Below are 22,949 nucleotides of genomic sequence, written 5' to 3' on the forward strand. Positions count from 1 at the left end.
CAGGGGAAACCATGGGTTTCCATTTTTTTATTTTTAGAAGCCTTTGGCGCTTTCGAAAACTTTTAAGTTTCCTGTGGAACAGGAGACGCGCCAATTCAAATCTTCTGAGGAGAGTTTACAACATACTTAGCAACTGACAACCAATCCATTTTTTTTTTATTATTTTAAATTGACTAAAATATTTCATGCGGAATGTAGTTCAAATGGTAGAACATTCGCATTGTGTTACGGTCACGACTAATCTTAAGGAAAATTCAAGCTCCATATACATTTTTTGTCCGGTTTTGTGGCTTTCTCAGACTCAAACTTTAGGCAAAATTTGTCTTCACCCACTGAACACAACTTGTGCGGAATTCAAGATTGTTTGTCCACACATATCGCCTATACATGCGTGTTCAATCATTTGCGACACATCCAACTTGCATGTACGCTTAAGCCAAATCATTCAACTTGATCATGCCTTTACTCAAGGTTAAAAGCCTCTGGTCTCTATCTTAGGTGTGGCATTACACATACTCTGTTCCAATGAGATTAGGACAGTCTCACAAACAGGAACGGTGCGTCTCCATCTTTTTTTTGGGGGAATGGGTAATTGGTCATTGGAGGTGGGTCTCCACCATTACCTTTACTTTGTTGGGGTGTTGACTCTTTGATAGGGTGACCCCACACCCACAGGCACAGCCTGCAAAATCCTACTTTCCCTGCATACTGCACCCCCCAAGGCCAAGGTAAAAGCCCAACACATTTTAGACCCACTCTCCTCAATTTGTTTTCCTTCTTTTACCCTATTATACAAACCCTTCAATCTTTCATCTTTTATATCTTTTTCTTTCTAATTAAATATGTTCAATTCATTTCTTTTCCCAAATAGTCAAAGCCACTTTCATTGCAATTGCTTCCTTTCTTTTCATTTCACTTTAGAGCTCCAAATTGGTATACGTACATCTATTAAACAATTTTTTGAACCATGAAATATACACCAAAATATAGTTTTGACGGTACAAAAAAAAAAAAACATGAATACGCAGATATACTTTTTAAATGGTAAACAAGAAACAACATATGACGTGTGAAAGCCATGTGTCTTCGATTACTTGCATCGGTGGGTAGTGTAATAATATGCGGCCCCGTGACATGCAGTCCTACGGCTTTTCTTCCCAATTCACGAGCTGTGCAAAATGTTCCAATTTTAAATTGTTTTCTTTTTCAATCCATTTTTATTTCAATCATTTTTCCCAACCCACGTTACCAAATCATGTGATTGAGAGCTCTGTCCCTCACTCTCTCTCTCTCTCCGGCTTCCATGTCCTTACATAAACTCACTTGAGGGCTACTAAAAGCTTCACATTCATAGCCCAATCGAAGTCGTTTTGGAGCCAAAAATCCAAGAAATGGGTTTTGGAGTGGTGGGAGTGATTTTAAGTCTGCTTCTTGTTCTTCAAGCTTCTGGGTTTGTGTCAGTGCAGCAAGCAAACGCATCAGGATTCAACACATTAAAAGGAAGAAAGCAAGCGAGCGGGTGTAATCTGTTTCAGGGAAGATGGGTAGTAGACCCCTCTTTCCCTCTTTACAATTCCTCCACCTGTCCTTTCATAGACGCCGAGTTTAATTGCCAAAAATATGGCAGACCCGATACTCTTTACCTCAAATACTCGTGGCGACCCGACTCATGTACCCTTCCAAGGTCCTCTCTCTCTCTCTCTCTCTCTCTCTCTCTCTCTCTGTAATCTTTATTAATGATGCGGTTTGTTTATTAATGATGAGTTTGTGGATTTGCAGATTTGACGGAGTGGATGTTCTGAAGAGATGGAGTGGGAAGAAGATAATGTTCGTGGGAGACTCACTGAGTCTGAATATGTGGGAATCGCTTTCGTGTATGCTGCAAGCGGCGGCGCCTAACGCCAAAACCGCCTTCTTCCGGAGGGACTCCATCTCCTCCGTCTTCTTTCAGGTTTTGCACACAATGTTTGTCCAACCATCATAATGTCTTTAATAATCTCCCCTAAATTAATCAAATTACTTTTCATTTTTTAATTAAAATTTTTGAAGGTGGGAAATAATTTTATTAATTTAAATAAATCATTTTTATTGTGATATTGAACATTATATGTTAGTATTTTAATGTACTCTCAAACTCTTTTTTCTATCCGAATTATTTGATTGGTCCACCGCCAATGGCCCCACATGAGCCTCCAATTTTCGGTGGCCACGTGTATTGCGTTGCTGACAGCCTGTGATTGGCAAACTTCGCCCAATCTCGCTGACGATACGCGCTCTCGATTTTGTTCTTTTTCTAAATAAACCATTATTACATAAATTCAAAATTAATAATTTTTTAGTATTTAGCTTCCTTTCAATATTTTTTTCATTTAATTTTTAGCATACTTTCATAAATTTCAATATGAATTTATTAAAAAAATATAACCAATGTTGATGATTATTGTGAGTGAGTCTTACGTTGGTATGAGTTTATAATTGGTTTATAAGTGAATAATACTACGAGGGGAATTCCAAATCAAAGTCTTGAGAGTTTATGCTCAAAATTGACAATATCATATTGAGATCTGTAATTACTAATATGATATCAAAGTCATGCCCTAAACTTAATCATATCAATAGAATCCTCAAGTATCTAACAAAGAATTGTGAGCCTTGAAGGTGTAGTCAAAAGTGACTAAAGTGTCGAATAAAGGGTGTACTTTGTTCAAGGGCTCCCGAAAAAGGAGTCGAGCCTCAATTAAGGGGAGACTTATAGGATACTTTGTTCGAGAAATGAATGTTGAGGATTATTGGAAGTGAGTCCCACATGGGTTTATAAGTAAGAAATATATCTCTAGCAAGAGATCTTTTGGTGAAGGGCAAAATAAAGTCACGAGAGTTTATGCTCAAAGTGGACAATATTACGTGATTGATAACAATAAGATGTATTCAAATCCAAGAAGGAAATGTGATTTTAATCTTATTTTTTGTCTGGGTTCAAGTACTTATATAGTTTATTTTGGATCTTTTAAAGTTACAACAATACATAATAATTTGAACTTTGAACATTTTGGTGGATATTACATATATTAAGTCAGTTGATGTGAATAATGTAAAACGTTGTGTGGGGACAGGATTATGGAGTAACACTGCTCCTATATCGGACGCCATATCTTGTGGACATAGTGAAAGAGGACGTAGGGCGAGTACTGAAACTAGACTCCATCGAGGCCGGCAAGGCATGGCTAGGAATGGACGTTCTGGTTTTCAACTCCTGGCATTGGTGGACCCATACAGGAAACTCTCAGGCGTAAGATTAAATTCAAATTAAAAAAATGAGTGTTTTCTGGGATTACAAGAAGGATGAAGAAGAGGTCGTGTAATTTTGCAGGTGGGATTTGATACAGGATGGGACGACACTGTCTCAAGACATGGACCGTTTGGTAGCATTTTACAAGGGATTGACGACATGGGCCAGATGGGTTGACCTCAATGTCGATCCTACAAAAACAAAGGTGTTCTTCCAAGGAATCTCGCCTACCCACTATTTGTAAGTGTCAAATTTAACCTTCAATCGATGGTTCTTCCATTTTGGTTTGTTGTTAATGTTGAAAATCATTGAATCAGGGGGAAGGAATGGAATGAGCCCAAAAAGAACTGTAATGGAGAGAGTGAGCCGTTAACGGGATCGATGTATCCGGGGGGCGCGCCACCAGCTGTGGATGTTGTAAATAGAGTGTTGAGTAGGATAAAAGTGCCGGTTTACTTACTGGATATCACCACTCTGTCTCAGCTGAGGAAAGACGCTCATCCTGCTGGTTATAGCGGCGAGATCTCTGGGACGGATTGCAGCCACTGGTGCCTTCCTGGATTGCCTGATACATGGAACCAGCTCATGTACGCGGCTCTCTTAACCATGTGAACCTCAAATCAACTTACTTCTCTCATTTTTCAACAACACAAAATAAGGAACAGGTAACAGGGATGGTACACAGAATAGGAGCAGATGAATGGATAAGATAGTGTAAAAGGGTGGATTATTTGTGCCTGTTGTGATTACAAACATAGAATTTTAGGAATCAACTTCTGGTTTATTCAATTTAGCTTCTACCCATTTGCCTCTACACCTTCATTTCATAGTGATCTACTTGTCAAATGAATTAGCTTTCCTAAACTTATCTCTGCAACCACCAGTCTTGTTTGCATTACACTTTGTTCTAATCTTCTTCGCTGATTTGCATTTACTTGAATTCACTAGTGTCAAATTTATTCATCTACGTGCATTCTATTGGTTTCGACGTTTGATTGAAGTACACTGAAAAAATTATCATAGCCAAAAGAAACAAAATAAATCTTTGTACTAAAAATGTCTCACCATTAATAATTTCTTTCTTGATGCCGGGCTGTGACATCCTATAATTTCAAGGCGAGGTTTAATGTTTGGTTTTGAACAAAGTAGTCATAGAACCACTGGAATTCAGAGGAGAAATCGTTTACTCTAACCGCCCAAATTCACCGCTAGTAGATATTATTCTCTTTAGACTTTCCCTCGACTCTTTAAAACACGTCTACTAATCAAAATTTTCCATACTCTTGCAAATGGTGTTTGGTTGGGGAGGAGAATAAAACACCGTTTATAAGGGTGTGGAAATCTTCCTCTAGCACACGTGTTTTAAAGCCTTGAGGGGAGCTCGAAAGAGAACCTCAAAGAAGACAATATCGGCTAGCGGTGGATCTTGACCATTACATATATATTCTGCAACAAATCATGTCCACAGCTTGTAACAACCCATACTAGTAGATCTCACATTGGTTGAAGAGAGGAACGAAACATTGTTTATATTCGTACGGAATCTTTTCCCTTTGAGGCCAGCGTTCTTGCTGACACTCGTTCTCTTTTCCAATCAATGTGGGACACCCAATCCACTCTCTTCGGAGCCCAGCGCCCTTACTAATACATTGCCTCGTGTCCACTCCTTCGAGGCTTAGCCTCTTTATTGGCATATCGTCCGGTGTCCAACTCTATACCATTTGTAACCGTTCAAAGCCACTAGTAACAGAAATTGTCATCTTTAGACTTCTTATTTTAGAGTTTGTTTCAAAATTTTAAAACGCGTCTAACAAATCGTAGTCTTCTCGACTGCTACCAAACGGTTTATTACTCGGCAGTCTGCAGTAGAACATCCCACAGCTTTTGGTTCGTGAGCTCGACAGAATCTGAGTTAATCTCTCAGCTTCCACGTTGAATCCTGCAGCAAAGTGGAGCAGTAGAACACGTTTCCATCCAATCAGCAATTAAATAAATTTTTTAAAATTTAATTGGAGGTTAAAAATAATATTTTCCGAATGAAACAAATGCCGGAATTCCTTTTTTGCTTTTAAACAGCAAAGAAAAATTGGAAGTATTATGATACGAGAGGCAGTAAAATCTGGGGTAAGGTGCAGTGTCTCGTCAGCTATAGCAAATCCACAGGCTTTGATTTCTAAGGAGTGGGAAACGACATGTCGACGCCAAAGCCTTTCGCTTTTGCTCAAAGTTGATACACCTTTTTTGTGGACTATGCCTCTTTACAGGCCGCAATCTGGCTTATGCACTTTCTGATGCTCCTCATCCATTTTCCATTTTCCATTTTCATAACCAAAACAAGAATGACATCATCAATCAAGTGTCGACTATGTGAAGCATGATGATAAGACGAGATGAGACGTTGTATTCATGTTAGGAATTACGACTCTCCACAGTGATATTATATTGTTCACTTTAAGTATAAGCTCTCATGGCTTTACTTTGGACTTCCCCAAAACACTTCATACGAATGGAGATAGTATTCCTCACTCAGAAACCTAAGATGTGAGACTCACTCCCAATAATCCTCAACCATTCAAAGGACTTGACCTAGAGTATATGTGGTGTCAGTCGAGTTAGATGACTTGACTTAGAGTAGAGACAAATTAGGTAGAGTTGCAATAAACAAATACACATTCACGGGTGGCGTATATGACCAAGCAAGCTTAGTTTATGTATGAGTAGTCAAGCTCGGTCGGTGAAGGACAACCTTGCCGAAGGTTTGATAAAATCGTAAAATCAAGCAAAAAATGTAAATGGGACTTGAATTGTTCAACTTGTCATGAGCATATAAGAACATGACGTCACATAGTACGAAAAATATGATCGTTGACAACTTTGAGATATTTGAAGGAGGGTTTTCTTAGTTTATCATATAGATATCAATTCGACCATATAGTTTGATAAATAAAGCATCAAAATATGATGATCGATGTCTAATCTACTCCAATATGTTTTGTAAAATAGTTATATTTATAAAAATGGGCTAAACATTGGTGTTTTGTCTCTTAGTTGACTGATTCAATAATGAAGTTTGGCAGTTGAAGCATCAATGAAAAGCTACATCGTTTATTATTAAGCGACAACATGTGAGGCGGAGGAGGAGGAGGAAACAGCGGAGAAAACAAAAGACAAAACAAAACAGTCAACAACGCAGCTTCAAATTTAAGGTGAAATATGGTTGAGGATGTTGTAAAGAATCTAATGATGGTGCTGGTCAGGACCCCCGGGGCTCGATCTCGCTGGCCGGCGCTCATTTCCAACTTCTTTGGCAGCTTCATTCAAGGCCTCCACCATTTCCCTCACGCTTCTTTTCTGGATTACATCTTTACCCAAACGCCGCCCTTCAACCACCCGCCACCTCCCACAAACAACCCATACCATAATAATCAACAACCCCAACAACTTCAACGCCCTCCACATTTCTGATTCTGATCCTATTTGCCTCTTTCACTTCCCTCTCATCATCCCATTGTTATTTATAGCCTTTACCTCCTCCCATTCATTGGATGGGTCTCTCTTAATTATATTAAAAAAAAAGTTTTCACACAATAAATGTTTCGTTATTCTTTATAATTGATGTGAAATCTCATAGTGATACGTATTAGAATGTTTACGAATAAATTTAAAATAAAAATGAGATATTGTCACCGATGTATAGAACTTTCTTAATGGTCAAATATGAATGGAATTAAAAGGATGGAAATGGGATGAAAAAATCCAAAATGTGACGCATAACTTGAAGTAGTTTGGGGTTTGATACAATGAGTGGGGCTGATGCATGGGAAAAGACAAAGGATCTAACGAGGGAGGGAGTATGAATACACCATCTCAATGAGTTAAAGACATGTTTTGTTCATTTTGTTTTGGATAAGTTTTAAACTTTTCATCACGATTCGTTGTCACAAAGTAATAAATAATTATAAAGATGGTTACCAAAGTTGGATAATAAAGCTAGGTGGGATTTTGCTAGTTTAATCTTTGATTTAATGGGGTGGTTTTTTTTTTAAGTAAGAATTAGTTGGATAAGATCTAATGTCTGTGACATATGAATTAAATTTAAAGTTTTTAGGTATAAAATGGATAAGCACATGTGTTGAGAGAGTTAGAAGCTGCGGGCGTTGCATGCAATATTCTAAAATTGTGTTGCTTTCGATCCTAAAAATGGAGTTGATAATGTTATTTTTTTGTTAATGGATGTCCAGATTTTACCATTGCTTTATTATTCTATCTACTTTTTATTACAATGTTAAAGATTAAAACATGTCTACATTTTCATTCTTATAATTAACTTAATTAGATATTGTGAATAATATGAAGCTTAATTTTTAATCTAATATTCAAGATTTTAGTTTCATACCCAAGTTAACGCTAAAGCTTATCATGGATTTGATTTACCAAATTGAAACATGAATGTCTCTTTTGCTAAGTTCAGTTGTGATGTCCTTCGACACCCCACGCAGGATTTACAGCTTGTACCCTTTCGGTTAATCCATAAAGATCGGATACCCATATTCTCGGACCATACAATCCGGTTACATGAAATGCACCAAAACCAAAGCAACCCAACCCTGAGAGAAATAAATGAATTCCAAAAATCTTCGGCAAATTCAAAGAAGGTTTTCCTGTACGTTCATCACAAAATATTTCTAGATCCCAATACACCCAATGCCAGATAGCTGCTAAGAAGCACAATCCAGAAAACACAATATGTGCTCCGGCCACACCTTCGTAACTCCAAATACCCGAATTCGTTATAGTCCCTCCTGTGATACTCCAACCCCCCNTTCCCATACGTAATCCTTTGTATAGACGTTGGGGCGGACGAACACTAAGATGGAATAGGCCCGCTAATATGCCCAATGTACCTGCTGCAATATGATGAGAGGCTATTCCGCCCGGAACAAAAGGATCAAACCCTTCGACACCCCACGCAGGATTTACAGCTTGTACCCTTCCGGTTAATCCATAAGGATCGGATACCCATATTCCCGGACCATACAATCCGGTTACATGAAATGCACCAAAACCAAAGCAACCCAACCCTGAGAGAAATAAATGAATTCCAAAAATCTTCGGCAAATCCAAAGAAGGTTTTCCTGTACGTTCATCACAAAATATTTCTAGATCCCAATACACCCAATGCCAGATAGCTGCTAAGAAGCACAATCCAGAAAACACAATATGTGCTCCGGCCACACCTTCGTAACTCCAAATACCCGAATTCGTTATAGTCCCTCCTGTGATACTCCAACCCCCCATGAATTGGTTATTCCTAAACTCCCACAAAAATGGCGAAATAGAGTAAAGAAAGATCGTATGGTCAAAAATAAAGATTTTAAACAATGTTATTCATATGAACAAAACAGATTAATTGATTACAAAAATCAAAATGATTTTGAAACATGCTACTCATTACCAAATAAAAACGATAATATTCTAAAAAAAAATATATATGATCTTTTATCAAACTTTAGTTTAGTGTACTCCTTTTGTTATTTTAATTTATGGCCAAGACATTTCTCTTATCTTCAACTACAGGGTCATGTTATCTACTCATTGCTTTAGAAGGGAGATTATCCACCAACATGTGTCATTCCAGTATGTTTTGTTCTCACTCTCACATGCATCCTAGAAATTTTTTAGGAAATCACCCAACATAAAATTGCTTTAAGTAGAGCATGCTTAACCATGAATTTTATGATTGAGCCATCAAAAAGAAATGTGCACCTTATTAGTATATACAATTAACTTTCAATTCTTTGTAAGTCTTTTTTAGTAATCTTATCACTATGATCGCTCTTATTTAGATGTGGTCTCAGTTCATTCATATGCTCATAGGATCTCAAAATCACTTAAAAGGATGGTTGGAATTGAAAAAAAAAAAAATTAAATATTGAAAATTCATGTAGATAATATAAACTAAAACTTTTTAAATATGATAACAAATCATTTTGTATTATAATAGCACCCACTTTTAATTTAAACCCATTTTTCTGTTTTAGGCTAACAATTTCCTCCTTTCTTTTTCGTTTTTTTTCCTTTTTTGAAACACTATTTAATGTCAACCAAAACAAAAAGATTAGACTGCATAATTTTTTTTGTAAATATTTATTTTCGTCCTTCACCAACCCAACTAACTTAAAATTAAAATTTAATGTATCCTCCACTTCATTTTTTGAAAACTAATTTTGAAAAACAAAATTAGATAAAGTTTTGAAAAAGGCAAGACATTTGACGATTGAAATAAATAAAATACAAAAATTGGAGAGCTTCATTCGTCAACTTATATATATTTATTTTGGCAGCCCATGAGCGATTGGTCGGTCGGTCGGTTTTTTTGTAAATAAACTGGGCGGCCGGCGGTTAACATAAATGCCTTTTAATATATCTTAAAACTTAAATAAATAAAATGAGATTAGTACAAAAGTAGTTTAATTATTAATTAATTCACAGAAAACATCTCTAATTAGCTCTGTAATTAGTTCATTAAAGAATATTTATGCTAAAAGAAATTAATTTTGATAGTTTAAATTATTGTTTTTAGTGGATATTTGAATTGATCAAATATGATAAAATTTGATATTTTTTTAATGAGTTCGCACTATGTTGTCACTATATAAGTTATGCAGCCACCTCACTAAATTTACAATATTCATCATTTTACTAAAAATGTGAAGAAATGTTGTTACGTATGTTTTCGTCATTGAATTATTGATGTCATTAATCTCATGTGTTTGATATAAATTGATTATTTAAATAGAAAATGGAGAAAAAGTAGGCAATAAAGTGAAAAGGAAGGAATATTGTTGGTTGGATTATGTGCGTTAATCAGATATACAAATCTCAGATAATTAAGGCGATTAGTGTATAAAAAGGCAACCCCACTTCCAAATAAGATATTAATTAATTTCATTCTACTATCGAGTGCTGTTTATCTGAGTTAATCCGTGGCGTTCTCTGTTTTGCATTTCTAAGAGTTTGAATGTAAGCCACGCAATATAGAAATTTAGAGATGAAAAAACAGAGGAGAGAGAGATTTTATTGATGGGGATGATTCAAAATCAAAGGTGGATCAGCTGGTTTCCTTGAGATATGATGTTGTTGTATTGGGGCAACCAGAAAAAACCCATAATCCAGAGGTGGCTCTCAGTGGAGAGCATGTATTGATGATTGGGAATTGGCATTTCGCTGTTTCTTCGATCAAATCAAGCTGGAAATGCCCAATTCTTTTGTTATGCGAAATGAAGTGTTTTGGGGCCGTCTTCAACGTGGGGGTGTTTGTTCTATGAGCTTCAGAGATCAGTAAGAAAAACACACCCCTTAGTCGGATGGTTGCTAATGATGGTGGGGGTCGGGGCCTCCGGGGCTGAGGCGGGTGGGTTTGTAGCCAAATTTCTTGGCGTGTTCATTCCCCAGTCGAGAGATTTCGGTGGCCATTCGGGTCAGTGCTGGGTTTGATTTCGTTGGGCTCTGACTCGGGTTGATCGGAATGGCGAAGAATCTGGCGATTCTGGTGACGGGCGATATTGGGATTATGAAGTTTGAGTTCTTTGGACCAATCAAGTGACGAGCTTGGAGTGTTGAAGGTGAAACGAGTAGGATGAAGATCAAAACGCAGAATCCCAGATGGGCCATGTTTGTTTTTCTTCTTTACAAAATGGGGATGTAATCGAAAGAGGAGTGTTGAGAGAAGAGGTAACGTTTTCAGGGTTTCGCTTCTCCCTTTTATACTATTGTTTGGGGTTTTTTTTTATTTATTTCTTATTTTTATAACAAAAATCATTATTATTATATTTAAAAATACATGGAAACTTTTAACCATTTAAAAAATAATTAAAAAGTTTTATCAATAAGTTTACACAGTAGGTATGGTGTTAAAAAATATGTACACACAATTTTAAAAGCAGCTTTAACATTATTTACTATTATAAAATAATTTAAAATATATATTTTACTGTGAAGGCGAAAACGGTGGTGGATGTAGGATAAGGTTGGTGGAGGGAGGGTGAGGGGGCTTCCTTGGTCGAAGTGGATTCCATTGTATCTCTTCTCTGTTCTCCAATTTTGTTTTTAAGTACTGAATGGCGGTTTTGTCGGCTGTTTCCACCGCAACTTACTCGCCGTCTCATTAAATAAATTGTCTTATTCGCATTCAGTTTGGGCATATGGATATGGATGAATTACTTTTACTCGATTAACATTTGGTTATGGATAATCACTTTAGAAACAGTATATCACCCATTCACGAGGGTCTACTTTTGGATAAATAAATTATTTGAAGAGATAGCGAAGGAAGAAGTTAGCGTCCCATAAGCTCTCTGTTTGCAAGTCTGAAGAAGAAAAAGGAGGGTGTGAGATCCCACCCTCGTTGAGGATGAGAACGAATCATTCTTTGTAAGGGTGTGAAAATCTCTCTCTAGCAAACACATTTTAAAAACCTTGTGGAGTCACCCGAAAAGAAAAGCTCAAAAAAACAATATCGGTCACTAGTGAACTTGGGCTGTTACAAATGATATCAGAGTCAACGATGTGTCAGCCCCAAAAAGGGGTGGACACAAGGCAGTTCCACGTAATCGCGAAACATTTTTTATAAGGATGTAAAAACTTCTCAATATCGACTAACGATGAACATGGGCTATTGCAGAAGACCTTTGTCAGGAACCACGGGAACAGATAAATGTCTTAATACTAAGAAGAAAGATACGGGAACGATGAACATGTACTTCTAATTCTAATTTGTGTCTAGAGTTGATACTAAGGAAATATGATTTTTTTTCAATCTAAATCCAAAAGTTATCAGTGTGTGGGGTGGCCCAATTCAATAATTTATCCAAAATACTGGGACAACCAACAGCTCAGTGTTAACATAACTGAAATACATTGTAACTCCAAAAGTTACCAAGAGCTCAGTTGTAATTGGAACAATAGAAGATGCATTCATAGTTAGACACTCTTAGTATAATATTTACTCCTCCCTACAAAATGACAAACATCTAATGTTGCGACAATACACCACGAGATTGTCCACTAAATACCTTCACTTCTGAGAATCTCAAGTTTGGCTGCCATTAGCAGAAGCAATCCAGAATCTGGGTGGCCGCTCCAGAAAGGCAGGTGGGCGCTGGAACACCAAGGAAGCTGCCTTGATCAAGATCCCAGCAGTGAGAGCCCATATCACATACTTTTCATTCTCATATTCATAGTCAAAAAAGTGTAACAGATAATTATATCCCATCCATTCCTTCTCCACTGCTCTTCTCTTCTCATCCTGCGCCAACTTCAATAAGTCACCAACCAATTAGTCTAATCAAAGTTAAGATCAAACAAGTATGATAAACCTTGAGGAACATTTCCAAGGGAGCATCAAATATTGCATCTACTTCAGCAGCACTTGGAGTGGGTTTGAATGCTTCCTTCCTAGATAACAGCCCAAGTACAGGAACGACAGTCATACCCTTCTGCTCAGACAGAACATACATCGTTAGGAATTACGAAGCTCCACAATGGTATGGTATTGTCCACTTTGAACATAAGCTCTCATGGCTTTGCTTTGGACTTTTCCAAAAGGCCCCTACCAATGGATATGTATTCCTTATTTATGAACCTACGATCATTCTCTAAATTAATCAACGTGGGACTCACTCGTAACCATACTCAACAAACATGTAAAATGCAGAAGTAACAAGAGATAAAAGACAGGCAGAAAGGGTCAGAATTAGCAGCAAAAAATTCAAAATGTGACATAAAAATTATACTCTTGCAGAATCAATAGAACGCCTACACCTTCAATCAAATGGTCTTCCCTCAACCAAATGTTTTATCTAATCAAAATGTACAATGTTAAATGGAAACTGGAAGGGAAAGTGATTCTAGCAATAAACTGGAGAGAGGTACAGTTTTGATGTTATGATCAGGCGAAATAAGAAAAATTATAAAAGAAAAAGGGTTAAAAGTATAAACAAAAACGAAGTATGGATTGTGCAATGAATATGGTTCATGGACAAACATAATCTAAGCTCAAAAGTAAAAACAAAAAGGTATATATGAACCTTATTAACATATGGTTCGAGAACAGCGACGACGTTAACAAGAGAAGGGGCTAAGCCAATTTCCTCCTCTGCCTCTCTCAATGCCGTCGCAACATCATCGGCATCACTCAGATCCCTTTTTCCGCCGGGGAGCGCGACTTCCCCTGCATCCCAATATCAATCATCTAATCCTTCTCCTATTCTATTGTTCTTTAAAGCAATTTCAATTTCAGAAAGATGAATTAGGGTTTCGGAGCGAGACTGACCGGAGTGGGAAGAAAGCGTAGAGGCTCGCTTGGTGAGAATCACGCGGAGTTCGCCAATGTCGCTTAGGAAGAGGCAGATGAGAACAGCAGCACGGTTGGTGAGTTGGGTTGCCGCCGGATCTGGTGGCGGCAACGTCGGAGACTGAGAAGAATTACCTGTGCGGAAATGTTCTGCCAAAGCCTGCAGTCTCTGGAGAACGTCTTCTCCAGAGCTTTTGGCGGCCATGGACATGGAGAATCAGGCTGCCGTTTCTTTTCCCGTTTCCTTTCTTTATATGGTTGGAAATTTCATGCGACCAATTGGGGATTTTTCTAATTTGATTTTGTTTTTAAATACCAAATACCAAATTTAACTTTTTCAAAAAAATGGAAGAAAAAGTATTTATTAACCTTTCTAAAAGCATATTTAGTTTAAATTTAATTCGATTAATTAAGATATTTTAATTTCCTCCCTCAAAAAAATGGAAGAACGTCGCTTGCGTTCGAGCGCCGGCAGTGGCAAGGTTTACACTTCAAAAGGCCTCCGAGCAAGGAGGCTCCGGCTGTCGGCTCCGACCGCCATTCAATTCTACGACATTCAGGATCGCCTTGGCTATAACCGACCAACTGAAGCCATCGACTGGCTTCTTCAGAATGCCAAATCCGCCATTGATGCCCTCTCTCGACCATTAGAAACAGAGGACGGCAAGCGTAGCTTCCCTTCTATGGCTTCTTCCGTTCCATCGTCGTCTTCTTCTTCCCAATTCCTGGCTTACCCACTTGAAAATTTCTTCCGAAATGTTCGATTTTTGCTTTTGTTTTTTGGAAAATTTGTTTTCAGTTAAAGTTGCCAGAAATGAAGTTGTGTGATTCTGTAACAGGGCAACCTCTCTGTTTTGAGTCCAATGATAATGAATGTCACGCCGGCGGAATTCTCCGGCATGCAGCCACCGTGTTTAAGTCAGAGCAATGCAACAAGTGGGTTACCATCCTTTCCGATGTGGGAATAGCAGCCGCCGGATGATTTTCAAAGGTGAATTTGGCGACCGTCGTAATTTAGAAATAGTTTAAATTCAAATTCAGTTTTAAAAAAAAGTGATTTAATCTCATATTTATTTTCTGTCCAATCATTACGTTTCGTTCTCCAGAAATTCGGTTTGCTTATGAATTGACATGCAATGATTAGGTTTTGTTGAAACATCTGTTTCAGATGGATTCTCAGAATTTCACGCGCCGCCGGATCATTGAAGTCAAGTCACAGAGGTAGCTTCTGACGGTGTTATTGCATCAGAACCAATAGCCCTTTTGTTAATTCTTTTTCTTTTTGGATTTGCTTTCTCATGTTTTGCAACCAACACTCAATTTCTTAACATATTTTTTACTAACTGTTTTCGTTGAGGGAGATAAAAATTTCAGTTCATTAATCCAAAATGTATTTTCCTAACATTCATCATCTTCATCTTGATCAAGCAATTTGTGTCCATGGAATAATTGTTTTTAGATCAATGCTTTCGAAAATATGCCTTGACTATCAATCATCAAATAGATATTGCTTTTGTTATTGGTACGAATATGGGTTATATGTGTGCATGATGATGATGATGATGATAGTGGGGATAGAAGGCAGCAGCTTTTTGTTACAAAGCTGTGAGTTTCTTAATATGCTCACCTTATTCTTCAACATCTTTATTTGTTATTATGTGTGCATAAATAAAAACAGTCTGAAACTCCCTCACACTCTTCATTCTGGCTTTCTTTTCTGGAAATCAACCCTCTCAATTATTGAGTTCTCTCTTACTACACAATATAAAAAAAAAAAAATAATAAAGGGCCCTTTTATTCACCCCCCTCTATTTTCCATATATTGTAAGTCCTGGTCCCGGCGAGGCTCGAACTCGCGACCTCCGGCTCATAAGACCAGCGCTCTAACCAACTGAGCTACGGGACCAGACGATGTTAATTTTGGTTATTTAATTTAATTAAATGATATCCAACTCGGAGTTTCAGTATTTATTTTGGATCCACAGACTGTCGACTGCTTCATTGTGCACTGAACCAATTGCTACAGCGCTGCTATTTTTACTTCTACAAATCATCAGCTTATATCGATTGCATCCCGCCTTCCCCGTTATTGGATCATGAACTCAAACCGCCCCTCTTTTAAACGAAACATTTCAAAATTCAAGAGCATAATTGACATCTACTCGATATTTATTTATTTTTTTATGTGTTACGAGACTTCAGTTTAATGCTTCCACGATTCCCAGCTTAATTGAACATATATTACAAGTTTTTAATATCTAAATATAATACAATGTTTTGATTTGGCAGTAAATTGAAGGAAATCCGATGGCCCATTAAGAAATTAAATTAAAACATACAATATGGATTGTGTATGATTCTCCAAAACCAACAAACATTAAAATATGCAATGTGTTAGAGTAAACCCAGCTGTGATGATATAAAATAAATGAAGATTTTGAGACGAAAATCAGATTTAATTAATTACTCCTTTTGGTTTTAAAATTTTAAAATAAAATAAAAAAGATTCGGCGATTTTTGAAAGAAGCTGGTAGTGTGGTGTGATTCTGTTGATGATTAGATAAGATTGGGTGTCTGTGATAGGCCATGTGAACTGTGAAGCCATTTTGGTGCGAAGAAGAAGAACAGAGCAGAGAGCAGAGAGCAGAGAGAGAGAAGCCCCCACCTTCTCACCTAACCCAATCTGACATTGATTTATGTTTGCAATATCAGGTCGAGTACGAATGAAGATGGTATTTCTCACTTATAAACTCAACGATCGAACTCTCGTAATTTCTTCCATTTTTAATGTTTTACGACTCCATTAAATTCTAAAATATATATTTAGTTAAAACTTTTTAATGATAAGAAAATAAATTTAATTTGTAAAAACGTCGCATGCAACCCAAACAAATGTGTTTTTGTTGCTTATGGCTTTAATGCGTTCGAAAAACAATGCTAACATATCTAAAAAACGGTAACAATCCAAGCGTAATGGAATAATATCTTAACCAAAATAATTTGAATAACATTTAAATAAGTTTTGAATGATATTAAAATTTAATTATTGTGGAAGTTTTATTTGAATTCTGTAATCACCATTCTATGTTAAAGGAATATTTATTTGTCTATATATGAAACAAACCCTGTGAGTGAGTGTTGGTGTTGAGTATTAATTGAGGTGGACAGAGTAGCTCCTCATAACTTCCATATATTTTCCTCAAAAAACACTGAACTTCCATATATAAAAACATCGTAATTCTCAACATTCTCAATTCTATTTCAAATCTAATTTTTCATTGAATACAAATAATTAATCTTAAATTCAAATTCTTTAATAGCACTCAATTAACTCCATATTCACTTGTCTAGTTTGAGCCATGCTCGGGTTGTTTGAGCTAAGATTATTCTCACATACCCACATGAGTTTCATGTCATAGAATTGCTTAAAGTAAGCTTAATCATCGAATTCTTATGATTGTGATATTATTTTAAGTTTTTCTTAAGAATTGCTCCCATTCAGATGTATCATCTAAGATGGAGAAGAAGAAGAAGAAAAAAAGGGTGTAATAAGTTGTGTGTGGGCAGGTAAAAATGAGTACATTGAAATAGCAAAAAAAGGGGAGGGAGGAAGAGACCTAGTCCTTAACTATTCCATGCAATAAGAGTAAGAGAGAGGGATTGAAAAAGCAGTAGAAAAGGTATGAATAAAAATGGCAAAGATTTTCTGAGATTTGAAGTCAGAGTGGGCAAGAAACAGATGCGTGGGGTGAGCTCCTCCTCCTCCTCCTCCTCCTCCTCCATTAATGGCCCTTTCTTCTGCTGCTTCTTGTTCTGGTCTTTGAATGGAATGGAATGGAACTGAACTGAACTGAACTGAACCGAACCGAACCCTCCAAGCAGAAGCAGAAGCAGAAGCAGAAGCAGAAGCAGAGGCAGAGAGAGAAACAAAGGTTGCGATAAAACCGAGGAAGGAGAAGATGTGAATAAACGCCTCAAATTCCGTGCCTTTGAGAAACTCTTCCCTGCGTACATTCTCTCCCTCCAACATCCAACACTAATGATATCCCTTTTCCCTGAATCTTGGTGCCAATTCAATTCCTTTTTATTTTTATTTTGATTACCCGTTTTCCAGATTTTTCTCTCTGTTTATTTGGAAATTCTAGATTCTTGTTCATTCATTTTCGCTCTTTTCCTCTACTTCTCCCAAGATTTCATAATCTTTTTCCACCATTTATGGATTCTCCCTGTTTATTATATAAGCAACGCCTAATTTCCTTCTCTTCCTATTCTCTTTAATCTGGATCCTTTCTTTTTCTGCTGTTTCTTTACAGCCCAATCAACCCAAGAATGTGAAATTCTGTGCCCATGAAGAAAACCCACCCCAAACGACACCGTATTCCCAGGAGAGGACCTGGCGTTGCAGAGCTTGAGAAGATTTTGAAGGAGCAAGAAGGCGGCAACGGCGGCGGCAACGGCGGCCAAGATCAAGCCGACATTTCATCTCTTCCACCATCTTTTTTCCAACATCGCCGCCGACACTCTCCGAGTAATACTCCCTCCTCGTTAAACCCTCCCCGCCCTCCCCCGCCACCGCCTCCTCCTCCACTTCTTCCACCACCGCTCACACGCGATTACGCTTCATGGTCAAATCTTCCGTTGTTCCCAACTCTTGATTTTATTCCCCCGGCCTTGCCAACCCCAACCCCCGCCGCCGCCGCCGCCGCCGCCGAAAAACCCTTGTTTCCAACAACCCGAAAATCCGACGCCCAAATCAATTTGCCTCCACATTTTTTCCCTACTTTTCAATATTCTGCCTCCTCTCACAATCTAATGGTGAGGCAACTTTAAATTTCAAAATCTTCATAAAGCTTTCATTTTTATTTTTTATTTCATATAAATATATTCAATTTATGCAAAAAGTTCCCAACTTTTTTCAGATGAATATCATTCCAGGATCTGCCACATCGCCGGCGACCAGATATTATCGTCAAATAGAGCACCCTTCAAGCCAAATATCAACACAATTCAACCACACATGGACCTCACCGGAGGAACAACAAAAGGCAATTACTTCTCACCTCTTTTTTTTTTTTTTTTTTCTTAATATTTATTTTATTTCTAATCATAGAATTAAAAACTCCAAGCTTATGGTTAAATTTTTTCTCTAAACATCTTTGTTATTAAATACATAATTTTGGCACCTATATTAGGATACAAGAGAATAATGACACTATATTGGCTAATTAACATATCAATCTTTCTAATTTTTTTAGAAAGAAGATTTGATATGATTTGTTCAAGGCTAATTAAGAAAATGCATGAATATTTAAAATATTTAAAGTGAGAAAAAGGGAATAACAATAATAATGATAACAATTCACAGATGGTAAGTGCAAAGAGGGTGAGACCCTTTTTGGATGAAGGCCATAGGGATCCAAATGCTGAGAGCAGAGCTCCATTTTTCACAAACATGGCCACCAAAGAGTCTTCTTCGTCGTCTTCATCGTCGTCCTCTTCTTCCATGGACATGAATCGCTCTCCATTCAATCTCGATTCAAACTCGAGGTACTCTTCTTTCTTTCCATTTCTTTATTATTTTAATTTGAAACAAAATATAATTTCTTCTAGTCTTGTCTTGTTTTTAATGAAAATTTTGGTAGATTTGGTTAATAAAAGTGTTCATAGACACAGCTAGAGTATTAAAAACCAAATATTTTTACAAAATATTGCTCTCTTTTTTGCTTTTTCTTTTTTTCCAAAATATAATGGAAGAAAGTTATTGTTTTGTTAAATCTTTAAATGTTAGTTTAGAACCCAAAAATATTTTGCAAACAGTCATTGAAAATTTTGAAAAAATGATCAAAATTAACACTATATATCTAAATGATTTGTTTTGAATTTGATGTTGATTTTGTGTAAAGAGGTACAAAAAGGGGGTTTGGAGGGGAGTTAATGAGGTGCAGCAAAAGAAGTGAAAGGTACCAGTTAGCAGGAGAAGTCAGCCATTTGATGGCATTGGGATCTTCTTCATCAGCTCCAAATGAAGTTGCAGCAGCATTCAATATCCATCACCCCCAAGTAAGAAACATCCATCCATCCATCTTCATCTTCATCATCATCATGTTCATGTTCATCTTCATAACAAATAATTTTGACTTTTTTTTTTTTTTTTAATTTCATTAATGCCACCTTGGGAAAGCTTTGAATTCCATCCATTAAACCCTAAACTTAATTAGGCAACCAAATTTCAATAAATCCAATCAATCCAACCAATCCAACACCAAAATGTCTAAAATCCAACCAAAAACAAACACCCAACTCATAGCTACAAAATAATGATAAGGAAACTTTTCATTTTATTTTCTTTATACTACGACCAATTTGATGATATTTTTATGAAATTAACATGTGAAGAAATGATTTTGAAGGAAACCATGGAGGCTTCACAGTATAGAGATGAAGGAGGAAGTGCCTCAGATTACAACAAAGTTACATTTAACTCCTCCTCCTCCTCCTTATATGAATCAAAGTCAAAGGGTAACAAAGAAATTGTGATCGGCTCGGCATTCGAAGTCGAAGCCGAAGCGGAAGCGGAAGGCATCGATCTAAATTTGAAGCTGTAATTGCTAGGGGGAGTAGGTTAATGTTTGTTTAGAAGAGAGATTTGGAATCTGTTTGTACCCAAAAAAAATATGCATACATACAAATTAAGGTTTTTAAATTCAAATATTTATTTGTAGTTTTAGTTCTGGAGAGTTACATTTGATTATAATTTAATCTTTCACGGTTTTCAAGGTTCTTTTATACATTTATGTACTCTTAATAAGAATCAATCACTAGATACAAAAGAAAAGTCCATAGAAACACAATCATTAATATATAGATATACTTTAACAAATTGAAATGAAAAAAAAATGAGCATCAAAACTGAAAGAAGAATGATGATATGCATAGATTGCTAGCTATTAATGACTGAAATATTTGATCAATCAATTCATGGTAGCACTGTAGCATGAAATGAAATTAAGAAAAAGGTATGCAAATTGGGAGATAATGTGAGCTTAAAGAACAATGTCGTTAATGTTACATGACTGCAAGCAACGTACGAACAAGTGGAAGCTCCGCAGCTTGAAACCCAATGGAAGACTTCAACCCAATAAACAACTTCGTGTTGTAGAGGGATGATAAAAGTGATGGGCCGAAGCCTGTTAGGCACCCATGAAGGAGATCTGGTTAGCACAACAAGTTTAGAACCCCACATTTAAATGAATTTAAATCTATTTAATCCTAGTTTAAGAGGGTTTAATAAGATTTTAAATTTTAAGAACTATATAGATTTTTAACTTCATCTTCAAATTTCAAACTTGTGACAAAAGTTCAATTTAGATTCATCATCTCCATGTGGGATGATTCTAAAATAAAGGATTTACAACAAAAAAAAGAAAAAAGAAAAAACTTTATTAAGTGTTCTAGGATTGATTAATAAAAAGCTCCAAATGTTTTTTATTCCCAATTTTTGTATATAAAAAAATATATATATATAAGTAATATTTTGAGTATTTTCACCTTTCTATTTTCGTCAAGTGCATCCTACAGACCACAATTTAGCAAAAAAAAAAGAACCAAGAATGAATAGCGTAGCATACCTGCCATTGTTCGCAGCCAGCGTAGGTACGAAGCGAACCACAGCGTTCAGCAACAAAAAGAAAATACAGCCGATTAGATCCATGAGAGCTGTTGTTCAGAGAGTCGTCTCTGCCAGCGTCGAGGTCTCTTATCTCTCCCTCTTTTTCCCGCTCTATGCTTTTCTGAGTCGCCGGTGTGAGATGCTGCATTTCGCAGGTCGATGGCCGCACCGTTTCAGAGATTGGGCCGGGCCTCCTCGTGCTCGTCGGCCTTCATGATTCCGACTCCGAATCCGACGCCGAATACATGTAATCTACTCTTCCATCTCTCTTTTCTATACTAATTCCATGCTCGATGAAAACATCTTTTGTTATCACAAAGCTACTTCCTCCTTTTCAAATTGGGTTTCAGATGCCGTAAGGTCCTAAATATGAGGTTGTTCCCAAATCAGAGTACCGGCAAAGCTTGGGACTTAAACGTAATGATTATATGTACACTCCCTGCTTCCCTATTCCGAAAAACAAAATCTTCGAGATTTGCTTTACCATTTTCCTTGATATTTGTTGCAGGTAATGCAGAAAAACTACGAGGTTCTATTAGGTAAGTGAAACGAGGTTCTCTTCAAACTTTGTTCCTTGACGACTGTGAGTTAGATAGAGTCAATCCACTTATTAACTATACTCGGTGGATGGCAACCAGTTAGTCAGTTTACACTGTATGGAATGTTGAAGGGCAACAAGCCGGACTTTCATGTGGCAATGCCTCCCCAAAGAGCCAAACCCTTCTATGCTTCTGTGGTCGAGAGGTTCGGTAAATACTACACCCCAGATGCGATAAAAGGTAATCTATGCTCTTCTTTCTTCCCCTAATTTCAAGTTCAGTCTCTTCCAAAGAGTGTTCTGAATGTCGTCTATGTTCCCTTCCTGTGGGCAGATGGAGTGTTTGGAGCAGTGATGAAGGTAACCTCACTATGCTCAGTTTTGAATTCCAAGTAAGCTCGCTATTAACTGGATTATAAAGTTCTGATATTTTGGTCACTTATGTTTGAGAAGGTCAATTTGGTGAATGATGGCCCAGTCACAATGCAGATCGACTCCCAACCGTCTAAGTAAGCAACTCAACCAGCTTATGAGCCCTTCTGCCTGCTGCAGGATGTTCTGGAAAATGGTAATTTGACAGTGATTTTCCTAACTTTCATTTCAGGAATATAGTTGAAGCTTCAGAAGGCTCGTAATAGGTTGCTATTGAATTCTACAGTTTAAGATCTGGCAGCGATTCTTTGTCGGCTTACAAGCTGAAGATTTGCTCGATGGGATGACAGAATTCTTTTCATCTAATAAGTGGAAATGTCCTTTCGTTGGTGCTATCTACTAATTTCTACCAGTTGGCCATGGGGGTTGTGTGCTGATTTACTCCTATGACAATATCGAAATTTGTTTCTCGTACCTTTCCATTTCAGAGATCAGAGCAAGCCGCAAAGGCTTTGCTAAGAATCCTTGTGGGGACGTTCAGCGCCCTTGATTGGTTTTAGACCTATTCAATTCTAATCCTCGGTGCTTAAACTTACAAATGTCAGCAAAATCCAGACTCAATAACCAGTATGAACTAATTTACAAGATGCAAATAAATTACATCGTTGTCTTTGTATTCTATGCAAAGACTTTTGGAGGGTGGTTAGCTCACGTAAAATAAACCCGT

General features: G+C 37.1%; 6 protein-coding genes and 1 non-coding gene across 8 annotated transcripts; 4 read left to right on the forward strand and 3 right to left on the reverse strand.

Annotated features, from left to right (window-relative positions):
- The first annotated feature begins 1,226 nt into the window (after positions 1 to 1,226).
- On the forward strand, positions 1,227 to 4,187 carry LOC111495778 (protein trichome birefringence-like 37). Its single transcript, XM_023145960.1, has 5 exons — positions 1,227 to 1,684; positions 1,780 to 1,951; positions 3,114 to 3,289; positions 3,371 to 3,529; positions 3,607 to 4,187. The coding sequence occupies exons 1-5, from the start codon at positions 1,392 to 1,394 to the stop codon at positions 3,899 to 3,901; spliced, it is 1,095 nt and encodes a 364-aa protein (XP_023001728.1). The 5' UTR covers positions 1,227 to 1,391; the 3' UTR covers positions 3,902 to 4,187.
- Positions 4,188 to 7,756: 3,569 nt separating this feature from the next.
- Positions 7,757 to 8,587, reverse strand: LOC111495713 (photosystem II CP47 reaction center protein-like). Its single transcript, XM_023145873.1, has one exon. It carries the CDS (start codon positions 8,585 to 8,587, stop codon positions 7,757 to 7,759), a length of 831 nt encoding a protein of 276 aa, XP_023001641.1.
- Positions 8,588 to 12,189: 3,602 nt separating this feature from the next.
- Positions 12,190 to 13,864, reverse strand: LOC111495791 (nudix hydrolase 11-like). The gene is made up of 4 exons (XM_023145981.1): positions 13,623 to 13,864; positions 13,378 to 13,520; positions 12,667 to 12,786; positions 12,190 to 12,596 (listed from the first exon to the last, which is right to left on the reverse strand). The coding sequence occupies exons 1-4, from the start codon at positions 13,852 to 13,854 to the stop codon at positions 12,381 to 12,383; spliced, it is 711 nt and encodes a 236-aa protein (XP_023001749.1). The 5' UTR covers positions 13,855 to 13,864; the 3' UTR covers positions 12,190 to 12,380.
- A 219-nt stretch (positions 13,865 to 14,083) lies between these two features.
- LOC111495803 (transcription factor PCF8-like) lies at positions 14,084 to 15,035 on the forward strand. The gene is made up of 3 exons (XM_023145992.1): positions 14,084 to 14,401; positions 14,483 to 14,634; positions 14,788 to 15,035. The coding sequence occupies exons 1-2, from the start codon at positions 14,084 to 14,086 to the stop codon at positions 14,609 to 14,611; spliced, it is 447 nt and encodes a 148-aa protein (XP_023001760.1). The 3' UTR covers positions 14,612 to 14,634; positions 14,788 to 15,035.
- Positions 15,036 to 15,475: 440 nt separating this feature from the next.
- On the reverse strand, positions 15,476 to 15,549 carry TRNAI-UAU. The gene has a single exon. It is a non-coding gene; the product is annotated as a tRNA-Ile (tRNA).
- Positions 15,550 to 17,523: 1,974 nt separating this feature from the next.
- Positions 17,524 to 20,407, forward strand: LOC111495777 (trinucleotide repeat-containing gene 18 protein-like). Of its 2 annotated transcripts, none has more exons than XM_023145958.1 (6): positions 17,524 to 17,708; positions 17,957 to 18,458; positions 18,563 to 18,688; positions 19,009 to 19,190; positions 19,547 to 19,703; positions 20,054 to 20,407. In XM_023145958.1, the coding sequence occupies exons 2-6, from the start codon at positions 17,991 to 17,993 to the stop codon at positions 20,246 to 20,248; spliced, it is 1,128 nt and encodes a 375-aa protein (XP_023001726.1). In that variant the 5' UTR covers positions 17,524 to 17,708; positions 17,957 to 17,990; the 3' UTR covers positions 20,249 to 20,407. The 2 variants fall into 2 exon arrangements, with proteins under 2 accessions (XP_023001726.1, XP_023001727.1); XM_023145959.1 differs by having other exon boundaries at positions 17,524 to 17,626.
- An 817-nt stretch (positions 20,408 to 21,224) lies between these two features.
- On the forward strand, positions 21,225 to 22,894 carry LOC111495796 (D-aminoacyl-tRNA deacylase-like). Its single transcript, XM_023145985.1, has 8 exons — positions 21,225 to 21,394; positions 21,468 to 21,559; positions 21,663 to 21,729; positions 21,821 to 21,851; positions 21,951 to 22,091; positions 22,185 to 22,210; positions 22,304 to 22,359; positions 22,455 to 22,894. The coding sequence occupies exons 1-8, from the start codon at positions 21,254 to 21,256 to the stop codon at positions 22,483 to 22,485; spliced, it is 585 nt and encodes a 194-aa protein (XP_023001753.1). The 5' UTR covers positions 21,225 to 21,253; the 3' UTR covers positions 22,486 to 22,894.
- The last annotated feature ends 55 nt before the right edge of the window (positions 22,895 to 22,949 follow it).

The sequence above is a fragment of the Cucurbita maxima genome, unplaced genomic scaffold (genome assembly GCF_002738345.1).
Source record: "Cucurbita maxima cultivar Rimu unplaced genomic scaffold, Cmax_1.0 Cma_Scf00021, whole genome shotgun sequence".
In the NCBI taxonomy this organism is placed as follows: Eukaryota; Viridiplantae; Streptophyta; class Magnoliopsida; order Cucurbitales; family Cucurbitaceae; genus Cucurbita; species Cucurbita maxima.